General features: G+C 41.0%; 1 protein-coding gene across 1 annotated transcript in view; it reads right to left on the bottom strand.

Moving 5' to 3' along the window:
- Positions 1-2,420: 2,420 nt before the first annotated feature.
- LOC126253434 (insulin-like growth factor-binding protein complex acid labile subunit) overlaps positions 2,421-14,096 on the bottom strand; it is a 161,623-nt gene continuing 149,947 nt past the window's right edge. The window contains exons 5-6 of the mRNA XM_049954775.1: positions 8,146-8,485; positions 2,421-4,833 (exon numbers count right to left, since the gene is read on the bottom strand). Of these exons, the coding sequence (XP_049810732.1) occupies positions 4,649-4,833; positions 8,146-8,485 (525 nt within the window). The 3' untranslated portion in view covers positions 2,421-4,648. The remainder of the gene's footprint in view (positions 4,834-8,145; positions 8,486-14,096) is intronic.

Here is a 14,096-nt window from a genome sequence, read left to right as displayed (position 1 = left end):
GTCGTTCTGGTGGTGGTGGTGGTGGTGGTGGTAGTGGTAGCCTTCAGTCTGACAGCCTGAAGACTGGTTTGATACAGCTCTTCATCCTCTTTAACCTGAGCAATCCTTTTCATCTCTGAATAACTACTGCACCCGTTGTCCATTTGAACTGATTAATACGTTCATGCCGTGGTTCTCTCTACACTTCTATCCCTCACGCTTCTTTTCATTACCAAGCTGATTATTCCTTGATGTCTCAGGATGTATCCTATCAAACGATCCCTTCTTTCAGTCAAGTTGGGACCCAAAGATATTTTTACCCCTATTCGGTTAAGTACTTACTCATGCGTTATTCGACCTATCCATGTAATCCTCAGTATTCGTCTCTAGTTCCACATTTCAAAACCTTGTATTTCCTCCCTATGTGAACCGCTCGTCTTTCATATTTCGCTTGCGTACAAGGTACATGACACACAAATACTCACCAAAGCATTTATACATTCCACATTACTCTACTTCGGCCAATACCCTTTATTTTGTTGCCAAAATAACAAAACTCATGTAGTACTTTTTGTACCTCATTTCGTAACAAAGGATTATTCAAAATTATGTAGACACCTACAAATGTGGAGGGTATAAAACAGCCAACAGGTTGCAACAAAATTTTACTTTTACCATATTTCGACCCCGAATACGAGGGTCTTCATCAGAAAATTCTCAATTACATTTAATAACAGTCTAACAAATTTAAGAGAAATAATGCTGACGTCATATAAAATATTAATTAAGATGTTAATACTAAAACCACACAATATTAAATACACCGAAACTGACATAAATCTGGCAACTGCCAGTAAAATTGTAGCTGTATAGCGTAGCACGTTACACGCCGCAGTCGTACCTCCTCATCTGTTACGCGATTTGCGCATATAACCTTCAGTAGTCTTCTCTAGTACCAAATTTCAAACCCTTGTATTCTCTTCCTGTCCGACCTGCTTATCGTTCATGTTTCATTCATGTGCAAGGTACCCGTCAGACAAATACCCACAGAAAAGGCTTCCTAAAACTTAAATTTATAACAAACAATAAGGTCCATTTGTTAGAAATGCTTTACTTGGTATTGTCAGTTAGCATTTTATATCCTCTCCACCTTGGCCAACGTCAGTTATTTTTGCTGACCAAATAACAAAACTGATCTAGTACTTTTAGTATCTCATTTCCTAACACATGGGTATTCAAAATGACCTAGACCCTTAGAAATGACTGTAAAAAATGTATGTACGTAATGCAGCAGGCTTTCGAGGCCGTTGTCACTGAAGTTAAAATCTTATGGGTTATTAAGCCGCGTCATATTTCTACTAAAATGATCGACGTTTCGACGCCTCTGTTGGGATCTTCCTCAGGATTTTCTGGTGTACACTACTGCTAGAACACTACAATCACCCGATTTGAAAAGCGATACAACTTGGTAATTACATTATTTAGCTTTTGTTTTTCTTATATGCACACTCCTATTTAGTGTAGGGCATAGAAAAATAATTATGTATGTGTCATGAACAGTAAAGTTCCTAATTTTCTTTAGAATTTGTAGCGATATGAATACGATTCCCAGTTTCTAAATTAATGCCAGATGGGAGTTTGTTGAAGACATTTGCATCAAAATACTGAACTTTACACAGAACCGTAAATAAGCAGCCAAAAAATCGTAAACACCTGTACCACAGGTAGACGGTAATTTCAATATATTAATCAAATATTTGTGTTAAATTCTTTCTTGTCTTTCTGCATTAAAAGTTAAAAATGGTGTCCGAATATAAATAATGAGGAAGCTAAGTTCGGCAGGTTTTGCATTTAGCAACATATTTCTTTGTGCTAACATAGGGACAAGGGTTTTGACTTATTCTGCATATTTCCGCTCTCTATCATCTTATGAAATATCTTATAAATAACGCAACTAGAGTAAATGAAGTGTTTAGTCAGCACAAGCAAGATGTATTAATATTGAGTAAAGTAGGCAACTGCTTAACTGTTTTTATTGCTGGCTATCAACATTATTTTTACGTGAAGTGCCATTATCAGAATCACAATACCAAACAGAACAACAATTTTCTTGGGTACTTTACCATTGCATCCAGTGTTCAGAGTGATGTTATTGTGTATGCCAACTGAGGATAGAGCAACGTTTCTTTTTTCAAAGTAGCAAATTTCCTGCCAGCTTACTAAGTTACATTTAGCTAGCGTAAACAAAAATGATATTAACCCGTACTGTAATAGTTTATTGTTAATACAGACACTTTTTTAATGTATGTTAACTAGTTCTGCATAGCTTAAGGTTCTCTTTTTGATGTAATCTACAGAACATGATAAACGAATAAAATATTCCACTTTTTTGACAGTTTTCTTTCATGATGGAATGTGTAGAACATGAATGAATGAAAAGATGAGTGGAGAGTTTTTATTTCGTATTAATAAACAACTCATTTGCAATGGTTAATTTGAAGCATAATAAATTAATTTACGAAGGAAATGCGAACATTCAGCCATTGTCACAATCTTTTCTTTCACAAGGACGTCACGCCACACAAAGTCCTCTTATATAAAGCTTTTTTTGAGTTTAATGAACTAGTATCTGCGTAAAAATCGTTTACAATCAAGGCAAGGTCAGAGACATGGCGGCTGAAAAACAACAAGTTCCTTAGTGTAAGCTGTCTACAAAAGTAGCGATATGAATCCAGCAGCATAGTAGTACTTTGACCTCCCTTTGCTTCACTCAGACACATCTACTAGACGCTCAAATCGTGACCATTCTTGCAAACCCCGTCAGACAGAAACGAATCTCTAGCGGCGTATTTCATCAACCACAGGTTTCTACAGCCCTATGGCATGTCATCATATGAGATTCCTTGTGGCTGATACCCAAAGGCCTCAGAAGCATCAGCTGTAGCAATGCAGACGCAGGGAAACAGAAAAGCAACAGCAGATTGCTGCGATGCATTAGTTTAGGATGGATCTTATTTAATTTACAGACACAATACACACACACACACACACATACACACACACACACACACACACACACACACACACGCAGACGATAAATCCTGTGCTCATACGACCAATAAAAGCATGTGAATTAATAATATTACGAGACAGGCTGCGGAGATTAATCTATTGTCACAGCTTTCAACAAAGTAATATCCGAAAAAACTGTACAGTACATTTGAATTGAATAATTAACTATGAGAAAGATTTATGCATTATGCAATAGAACGCTAGCCAAAAGCAAAAGTAAGAACGAATATCTCAGCAATGTTAACAATATTTCACCTGATTTCGTATACAAATATGCTACTGTGGTAGAGAGAGGTCCAACACTTGAAGCAAGAAACATAACACAAATCAAAGTAGTGAATGAATTCCAATGTCAGAGTCGATGTCAGGAAGGTTATGGTTTATAATTCAAAAGGGAGCCTTCTAGAGGTTAAAAAGACAACTTTCAAGTTTCAAAATACCTAAGTTTCCTAGATTAAATGTAAGAAAAAATGATGACAGGAGACCTGGGCTGCCAAAAAAAAATCGTCTTTCACCACAACAGATATTCTTTCCTGCATTGTTCTTTGGCAGTTGGAAAACTGAGTGACCTGAAGTATGAAACTTTGTAACATTCACTCTAACATGTCTGATACCCTCATTTACACCTGTATCAAATCTATAAAAAGAAAACCTTTGTATTTATTATTTTAACGAAGCGACTAGGGTACATACATAGTGTTTTTTTGCTATCCCTTCCAAAACTGCATTTCAGTAATGGAATCTGCTGACTGGAAAAATTACGCATAATGTGGGTTGATTGAAAAGTGGCCTACATTTAAACAGAAAAGAACATTTTATTCATAATAAAGAAAATCTTCCTTTGTTAAGTCGAGGAGTTTCAACCTTGGCTTCCTACCATATATGAAAGTAGTTTTCTTACGAACTGGTGTTTACAACGCTCTTTCAGGTATCAGAAAGCATTTATCGTGAGCGGTCGTGTCAACAGTCCATCTTCGTGGCAAAAACGGTATTATTTTCTGTTACTGATGCGACCGACTATAAAAAGATTTCCTTTCAATGTGAGTCACTGTTCCCACAGGAGGAGCAACTCTGATACAGCACAGTTTTCCATCGCCTCGACATACACTTCTTGGAATGTAATGCATCATTTCCCTGAGGGGTATAGATACCTGTTCCAGCATAGCAAGTTCAACATAACTAGAGATAAAATTTGTTATATGAGCATCAGAGTCTTTGGGTCTTCCAACAGAGTGGAGATTTATATACCCACCCCATCGCATTATACCCATCGACCTCAGATTAACTAGTTCTTAGGGCAGACAGGGCGTCCCTCAAGACCACAGCAAGCCAGAAGATCGTGATCTATGGCAATAATCCTTAGAACTACCGCTTGGTCTGTCTCTCATCTTGGCCCTTAGAACTTCGGTGAACTGAACTGTAGAGTAGAGATTAAAATCCCTGTCCATTCCTCTGTAATTCTCAGAGCAATAGCTTGGTACATTATGCATGATATCAATTTCAGTACAGCCAGCCAGAGCATAGGGTAGCAGCACAGTGTAACTTGTGATTCCCACAAATGGCATTTACAGAAACCCAAACAGCATCCCTTGGGAGCTCAGGCGCGCCGTGCAGAGCGCTGTCGCCCTGACATGCTGATCATCTCCACGTCCAGGTTAGGGTCGTGTTCAGCGAAGGCCTCTCCAGACTCTGGGTCTCCTGGGCAGCGCAGAGTCTCCAGCAGGTCCCAGTGCTCGTGCTGTGCTTGTCCGCACATCACGTCCTCTGGACAGCGAGTTGCGTCTGTGAAGACCCACATGCAACCTCAGAACATACACCTCCCTTATTAAATATATGAAGATGGGATCGGTTCTTTCGGACATGTCCGAGAGAACAGATACCATCGGTGACCATGCAGCTCTCTTAGAATGAAATCATAATGAAATCAAGACCCTAATCTGTCGTCAGGCGTTGATATACATCAAAGAGGACCGTTGAAAATGTGTGCCCCGACTTGGACTCGAACCCGGGATCTCCTGCTTACATGGTAGATGCTCTATCCATCTGAGCCACCAAGGGCACAGAGGATAGTGCGACTGCAGGGATTTATCCCTTGCACAATCCCGTGATACCTTCATTCCCAAGTCAATGTCCACACACTACATTCGTAGCTCCCCTGCCCATTACACTCATTGCCCGCGGCAGACAATCTTCAAGTCCCGGTCGGGGGCACACATTTTCAACTGTCCCCGTTGATGTAAATCAACGCCTGTCGACAGCTTAGGGTCTTGATTTCATTATCATTTCATTCCTAACTAAAGGTATACAATGCCCTGCCAGCATTAGTAGAAACCTTAGTAACACACAACGATAAAGTGGTGATATCTGCTGTGCAGAAAACGGAGAAGTTTCTGAGTTATTCATACCATCATAGGAGAAAATTCTTGCATTTATTTCCATCTGTAATTTACCAAATTCCCAGAAGTCAGGTAGTAACAACATAGGGTGAAATATAGTTGGTTGATCACATAAACCTGGTTATAGGTAAACCAAATGATGTGTTTCGATACAATACTAGGTCACTGGGAGACCAACTGCTGTATGATTGCTTCTAACACACTTGGAGGGCATCTGCAGTACTACAGCTCCAATTACACCAAGTCAGAGCAGGTATAAATTCTACATAGAAGTGGTAACGAAATTTTGATTTTGGCTCTTGAGGAAGAATCGGCTGCTATTCCTCGACGGACATTCAGACACTTCATTGAAAGTGTCCCAAGAAGAGGGCTGTCATAAAGGTGAACAGTGGATGAAAGTGAATCTATACTGTAGAAAGAGGGAAAAGAAATGCTTTTCATGTGTGCTTTGGTGTCAGTTGTATCGTACTGTGGATGACTGGTAACGAGGTCTCTAGAAGAGCGTAGCGTTCCAAAAGATTGAAAAAGGGCACAAAATGGTTCAAATGGCTGACACTATGGGACTCAACATGTGTGGTCATAAGTCCCCTACAACTTAGAACTACTTAAACCTAACTAACCTAAGGACATCACACACATCCATGCCCGAGGCAAGATTCGAACCTGCGACCGTAGCAGTCGCGCGGTTCCTGACTGAGCGCCTAGAACCGCTAGACCACCGCGGCCGGCGAAAAAGGGCACAGGTCATCCCCGTTTTCAAGAAGGGACGTCGAACAGATGTGCAGAACTATACACCTATATCTCTAACGTCGATCAGTTGTAGAATTTTGGAACACGTATTATGTTCGAGTATAATGACTTTTCTGGAGACTAGAAATCTACTCTGTAGGAATGAGCATCGGTTTCGAAAAAGACGATCGTGTGAAACCCAGCTCGCGCTATTCGTCCACGATACTCAGAGGGCCATAGACACGGGTTACCAGGTAGATTCCGTGTTTCTTGACTTCCGCAAGGCGTTCGATACAGTTCCCCACAGTTGTTTGATGAACAAAGTACGAGCATATGGTCTATCAGACCAATTGTGTGATTGGATTGATTGAAGAGTTCCTAGATAACAGAACGCTGCATGTCGTTCTCAATGGAGTGAAGTCTTCCGAAGTAAGAGTGATTTCAGGTGTGCCGCAGGAGAGTGTCGTAGGACCGTTGCTATTCACAATATATATAAATGACCTTGTGGATAACATCGGAAGTTCACTGAGGCTTTTTGATGATGATGCTGTAGTATATCGAGAGATTGTAACAATGGAAAATTGTACTGAAATGCAGGAGGATCTGCAACGAATTGACGCATGGTGCAGGGAATGGCAATTGAATCTCAATGTAGACAAGTGTAATGTGCTGCAAATAAACAGAAAAAAAATCCTTTATCATTTAGCTACAATACAGCAGGTCAGCAACTGGAAGCAGTTAATTCCATAAATTATCTGGGAGTAGGCATTAGGAGTGATTTAAAATAGAATGACCATATAAAATTAATTGTCGGTAAAGCAGATGCCAGACTGAGATTCATTGGAAGAATCCTAAGGAAATGCAGTCCGAAAACAAAGGAAGCAGGTTACAGTACACTTGTTCCCCCACTGCTTGAATACTGCTCACCGGTGTGAGATCCATACCAGATAGGGTTGATAGAAAGATAGAGAAGAACCAGCGGAGAGCAGAGCGCTTCGTTACAGGATCATTTAGTAATTGCGAAAGCGTTACGGAAATGATAGAGAAACTCCAGTGGAAGAGCAAGAGAGATGCTCAGTAGCTCGAGAACATACCTTCACCGAGGAGTCAAGCAGTATATTGCTCCCTCCTACGTATATCTTACGAAGAGACCGTGAGGATAAAATCAGAGAGATTTGAGCCCACACAGAGGCATACCGACAATCTTTCTTTCCACGGACAATACGAGACTGGAATAGAAGGGAGAACCGATAGAGGTACTCAAGGTACCCTCCGCCACACACCGTCAGGTAGATGTGATGTAGATGTAAATCTAGATGTAGATGCAGAGAGATTTGGACTGATGAATCATACTTTACTCTATGGCAATCCAAAGGAAAGGTTTGTGTTTGGCAAATGCCTGAAGAATGTTACCTTTCATCGGGTGTAGTGAAGTACAGAGGAGGTAGTGTTATGGTACGTGGGTGTTTTTCGTGGCTAGAGTATGATTCCCTTATTGTGCTTAAGGAAAAACGGAATCTGGAATGATATGAACGCATTTTACAGCATTGTGTGCTGCGTACAGTAGGGGAGGTTTCAGAGACGATTTTTGTATCAGTAGGGCAATGCACTCCTGAAATGGACTGGCCAGCCCACAGTCCGGACCTAAGCCCTTTGGGAAGAGTTAGAATGTCTGGTTCGTATGACACCCTAGCGTCCAAGACGCACTATCTTCCCTCATTTCGGCCCATGAAGAAGAATTCGTTACCTTTCCTTCACAGACATTCAGACACTTCACAGAAAGTGGCTCCAAAAGTGTTAAAGCCGTCGCGAAGGTGAACGGAGGACACAACCCATATTAAAATCCAATAATAGGTGTCCAGATACCGTTGATCAGATAATATACCATATACCTTCTCTATTTCTGTGGGCCATGTAAGGCTTAGACAGTCTGTCGCTTGACAGCAGTCGGGTATCGCCAGCTACATACCTTCTCCAATGTCGATGGGCCTCCCCAAGACTTGCACAGCTGGGCTCCTGACTGCAGCCGCAGCGTGGCACCAGCGCCACAGAGGCCTGAGCCTGCAGTCGCAGCTCCAGGGGTTGTTCTGCACGTCCAGCCGCCGCAGCTGGGGCAGTGTAGCCGTCAGGCCTTCGGCGTCCAGGCTGGTCAGCCGGTTGCCGTCGATCAGCAGGCGGCGCAGCCTGGGTGCGGCCCCAAACGAAGGCAGCTCACCCTCCAGGCCGCAGTGCCCCAAGTCCAGGCGCTCCAGTGCTGGAGCCGCTGGGAACGACGACAGCTGCAGCAGCCTGTTGCCACGTAGGTTCACCTGTCAGCCAAGTCGTGGCAGTCTCAGTAACAGCTTCGTGGGAAACCCTTTCCACAAAGAGGGACATGCTACTGGATACCTAAGAGATACAAAACCACAACTTGGCTCCGGAATAGTTGACAGAACGCATAAATTGCAAGAGTAGACACAAATAAGAGCATGTAGATCAGATTATCAATGACGATAAGTGTGGTATAATTCAAAGATGAAATAATCTGCACTTAAAGGGTAGAAAGATAGAAGTTTAATATCTCGTAAATCTTAAGGATGTTAGAGATAGAGAAAGAGCTCAAACGCACAAGCAATGCAAACAAAAACAGCCTTAAGATATCTGAGGAAGTGAGACGTAAAAAGGTTACACAGTGTTCAAGAAATTGGATTCGCATTCCAGAGGACCAGATTCCAAATACCTATCCAATCATCCTGTTGGTTTTCTAAGGTGCCCCTCCATGGCAATGTCAGGATGGTACAACTGAAAGGAATATTGATGAATTCCTTCACAAATGGTTTGTCTAGCTGTAGTAGGCATCTTGCTTAATCAGCCTGTTGGTATTGGATTAATTATTCTATAAATAACATAATTTAGTATGTCTTACAGACTAGACCATTTAACTAAGAAGTCGTTTAATGCTCGCTGTACGTAACACACATAAGAGAAACAGGAGATTATTTACTGGGGGGCTGCCAAGAACATCCACTTTGATACAACTGACACCAATCACACCTGAAACAGCATTCATTTTCCATCTGCCTACAACATAGTTTCACTTTCATCTGACCAGCAGCCTGCAGAGTATTGGATCTTTGAAACAGTAATACGTACCCTGCTTCCTGCGACATTTCTCTCACAACCTAAACTCAGTTAATATTAACACTGTAATTTTTACACAGAATTAAACAGTTTCTTTATTTTATTTACTGCCTGCACATTTACCAGCATATAATTCATTCCCTTATAACTGTTTATTTTTATTCTTACTTGAGATATTTCTCATACCAACGTCACCATCCTTCATACCACATTGCCAGAACAAATAACAATATGTAACAGTACCAGAAAATTTAATGCAGAATACGTACATTTCTGACTAGGTCAAGATTTACCGCTTACGTTAGTAAAGCCATTATTTTGCAAATCAATTTCACATAATTACATTTAAAATACGATTAACTTTCACGAAAAATTTAATTTAATACAAAACTTGGTAGAAATGAATACTATGTATGAGATTTCAGTGCCACTGTACAAACCTCTTTCAATCTTCTCATATCGGAAATAATGTAATACAGTCTTAACTCAGCACCAGCACTTACATAGCAATGAACACATAACAGTTGCAGTAATTACGATATTCTGAACATTGGGGTGTAGCACTGACTCCAGCCTTGGCACTCACACTATAAAGAACCTTGTTTTTATCTTTTTCCTTTTTCTGCATCACAGTTCAGTTTCAAGTAACTTATTGTCAGTAAAAGAGGAATTTTGCGGGATACAGCTATGTATAGAGATATTAAGCAACTGTTCAATGATAACTCTAGATGACGTGAAGTATTCCAATATCCGCTTACACGTCTTGTTTTTATGTTTAGGATCCCAGCAAATAATATCTTTGGTTAACCTACGATAGCAGTTACCATCTCTCCTTTACCGGCTAAGCAGCCCTCGGATTTTAATCGGTTTCGTATTAAAAAGTCGATGTCTCATAGCCATAAGTGGCTACTGATGACACGCACTCGTTTCATCCATATCTGAATCTTCCTTTTGAAAACCCTATTACGTTTATGAAAAACGCTAAAGGCCATTTTTCTGTTCTTTCATCGTCCATCCAGTCACTTTTAATAGCTGCTTTAAACACAAAAACTAAAACTCATTAACTCTTTTTGTGACTCCATTGATCATGCATGCTATTTCTTTTTAAATGCATCGAGTAGGCATGTTTACGCGTATTATATTGATTTTCAAGTTTCTTTTTTTTTCAAATTTGCACGTTGAGCTCATCCACTCGTTGTCGTAGCTTATTTGCAGTAGAGGCAAACAGTACGACGTCATCAGCGAAATGAACATTCCATTAGCGAATATTCTTTTTCCGTTTCTCTAATTTCAGGATCTGAAAACTTTCTCACGGGCCGCTGAGAATAGTCTAGGTGACGGGGGTATCTCCTTGCCTGACTGCCAATTCACTTCTGAATTTTCACTACACAGATCTAAGGAAACATTCACCATTGACGTATATATTCTTGACTTCGCAAATATAAGTTAAATAAATGTCTTGATTATCAAAGATTGTTGAATCTCAGCCAAAAGCTTTCTCAAAATCTAGAAAACCCGTAAGGAGTAATTCATAGTCATTGCTCCATTTTACAATTTATTTTACGGCTTGTAAATAATCCTTAGTGCTTTTGCTTAATTATGTCTAACACTTTCTGGGTATTCGTAGTTTTACCGAATACGAGAAGTTTATAATGTTTTTGTGTCTTATCTGTCGTCTTTTTTAGTGAAGCTGAACATTTACAGTATTATCCAGTTTTGAGGGTAAAGCCAGTAAAAAAATTATTTAGTAATGGAAGAAAGTAATAAATTTCTAAATAACAATCCATCTGTGATGTACAAATGGTTGCCCAAAAGAATTTTTTTGCTTTGTTATCGATCAGGAGTCCGGCTCATTTGCCCCAAAGAGAAGAGGTGGCTGTGATAAGGTGTGGAGGACATAAAGAAGAAGTTACTATTACGCACCGAGCGAGGTGGCGCAGTGGTTAGACACTGGACTCGCATTCGGGAGGACGACGGTTCAATCCCGCGTCCGGCCATCCTGATTTAGGTTTTCCGTGATTTCTCTAAATCGCTCCAGGCAAATTCCGGGATGGTTCCTTTCAAAGGGCACGGCCGACTTCCTTCCCCGTCCTTCCCTAATCTGATGAGACTGATGACCTCGCTGTCTGGTCTCCTTCCCGAAACAACCAACCAACCAACTATTAAGCAAGGTGTGCGACAGGGCTGCTCACTCTCTCCAGTCTTGTTCAATGGATACATTCAGAGGGCAATAGATGAAGTTAGAGAGAAACTAGGATACATAGGAAGAATTAAAATTCATGGTAAGAGTGAGCAGACAAAACATCTTTGGCCAATGCTCATATAACAATGAGCGACTGGAGATCGCCTCCCTGGGGAGTAAAGTTACGTCAGAAGGAAGGTCGAGGAAGGATATCATAAGCCGAAGCCACCAGGCAAAAGCTGCTATTAACAAGAAAAGAAATCTTTTCACATCCAACAGCATAGACAGACATCTCAGGAAAAACCTCACAAAGACAAGCTTGTTTGAGCGGCCATCGTGCGCACAGAAATATTTGTTTTGTAAATAAAAACCGCCTTTTCTTGCTCCGCTGTACTTCACCTTTTTCACTTTAAGGCATCTTCAATGGGTTCTGGGACGATACAGTTTTGTTTAGATATGACTTATTTGTAAATCATAAAACAGGTCACGGCTCTTTTTTTATGTGAATAAGTGATTGCTTGCAGTTATTCACGTTTTTGGTCGGCATCTGCGTTTTCCCTCATCCAGTCACATTGTGGAGGTCGCACTATAACTTCATTTACGTTCTTACGTGCTGATGTTTCATAAATGAAGTTATAGCGCACCTCCGGCATGCGACCAGATGAGATAAAATGCAGACGCCAACCTAAAACGCGAAGAAGTGTAAGTAATTACTTATTTAGGTAAAAAGTGAGACGTGAACTGATTTATAATCAATAAATAATACATATCAAAACAAAAATGTATAAAATAACAGCCTTAGAGATGTGGTGTTACCGCATAATGCTCAATATTTCCTTGGTAGACAAAACACCAAACGGAGAGGAGCTCCACAGAGCGGAGAAAAAGAAGCCTTGTCTCCCTAAGATAATCGAACACAGGAGGAAAAGATAGGTCGGCCGTCTACTGAGACATAACGGTATCATTAAAAAAATCGTCGAAGGGACAGTAGAAAGGAAAAATACAAGAGGCACACCGAAACTAGAATACATTAACCAGATCATGGAGCATACCAGCTGCGCCACCTACAGGGTGTAAATTTTAAGTTGACAAACCAGAATAACTCGAAAAATAAGCTTCACACGAAAAAATGTGTAGCATCCAAAGTTGACTATTTTCGAGGGGGGCATCTGCTGATGCTAAAGTTAGCCCGCCCCCTGGGGGTGAAGCGGGAGGCAACTTTAAAATTTCAAATGGGAACCCCCATTTTTTGTTGCAGAATCAGATTCTACATAAGAAACTACGTACATTTTGTCTTAAACATTTCTTTTGATTATTGGTAGTTGGCGCTGTAATTAAATAAAATCCATGTTCTCATTTTTGAGAGATTTGTGTGGCCTCATGCCCACGAAACAAACGAAACTTATCCAAATCTGCGGAAAAAATTAATATTTGGGTCAACATCTGTAAAACTCTAATACCTCTCTCTCTAACCCCACACTATGGGGAGAGAGGGACAGTTTTAGTTTCAGTGAACAAAATTTACGAATAAATATTTTTTATTTATCTGTAACCATTTTCCACGGAAAAATGAGAACATGGATTTTCTTGCATTACAGCGCCAACTACCAAAAATCGAAACAAATTTTTAATACAATAGGTACGTAGTTTTTTTATGTAGTATCTGAATCTGCAATAACAATTGGGGATTCCCATTTGAAATATTAAAGTTGCCTCCCGCCCGATCCCGAGGGGGCTGGGGTGGCGGGCTAATTTTAGTACCAGCAGATGTCCCCCTCGAAAATAATCAACTTTGGATTCTACACATTTTTTCGTGTGAAGCTTATTTTTCGAGTTATTCTGTTTTGTCAACTAAACATTTACACCCTGTATATTGCACTCAAGATGAAGGCTGAAGAAAGAAACGAATGCGAACCGCTGCTAACCAATTTGATGGTTGAAGACCTAAGATGAAGCGTCAAGTAGGGCTGGCCCAGCAACACGAGGTAGTTGGAGGAACAGGAAAAGACAGCGTGTATCAATCAGCGAGCAGGTACGTTGTAGTGCGGTGGTGTTCTTTCCAAAATGGCTCAGAGACAACATCTGGATAACTTAACACGGGGAAGAATCATCGGGATACTGGAATAAGATCTTACTGTGGCGAGTGTAGCCCAGGAGTTTAGAATTCCTCTCAGCATTGTTTCACGTGCATGGGGAGTGTTCCGAAACACAGGCATTCCGAAACGGAGGTACTGCTTTGGTAAAGAGAGGATATCGTCAACCACGGTCAACTGCAACAGCAGATGGCCGCTGCTCGTACAACAGGCAAGAAGGTACCCAAGTCAAACAGCGAGTCATTTGCGACCAAATTTGACAGGACTGAAAAGCAAGCAATCTCATGCTCCAGAATGGCACAGCGACTATATCGGTATAGTATCTTTGTCGGACGACCAGTTCGTTCTGTTGCGTTTACAACCGTACATCAGCGGCACCATCTGCGACGATGCCAAGAGGGTAGAGACTGGACCAAGGAGGAGTGGGGTCCGCGCCTCTTCACGAAAGAGAGCGGTGCAGTCCGACTAGTATTACTGAACGTACCCTCACATGGCGAGAGATGGGAACACGTAATTCTCCCAGGA

This window comes from Schistocerca nitens, chromosome 4 (genome assembly GCF_023898315.1).
Source record: "Schistocerca nitens isolate TAMUIC-IGC-003100 chromosome 4, iqSchNite1.1, whole genome shotgun sequence".
NCBI classification, from domain to species: Eukaryota; Metazoa; Arthropoda; class Insecta; order Orthoptera; family Acrididae; genus Schistocerca; species Schistocerca nitens.
The sequence above is the reverse complement of the archived record's forward strand: the minus strand, read 5'-3'. Positions and strand labels throughout refer to the sequence as shown.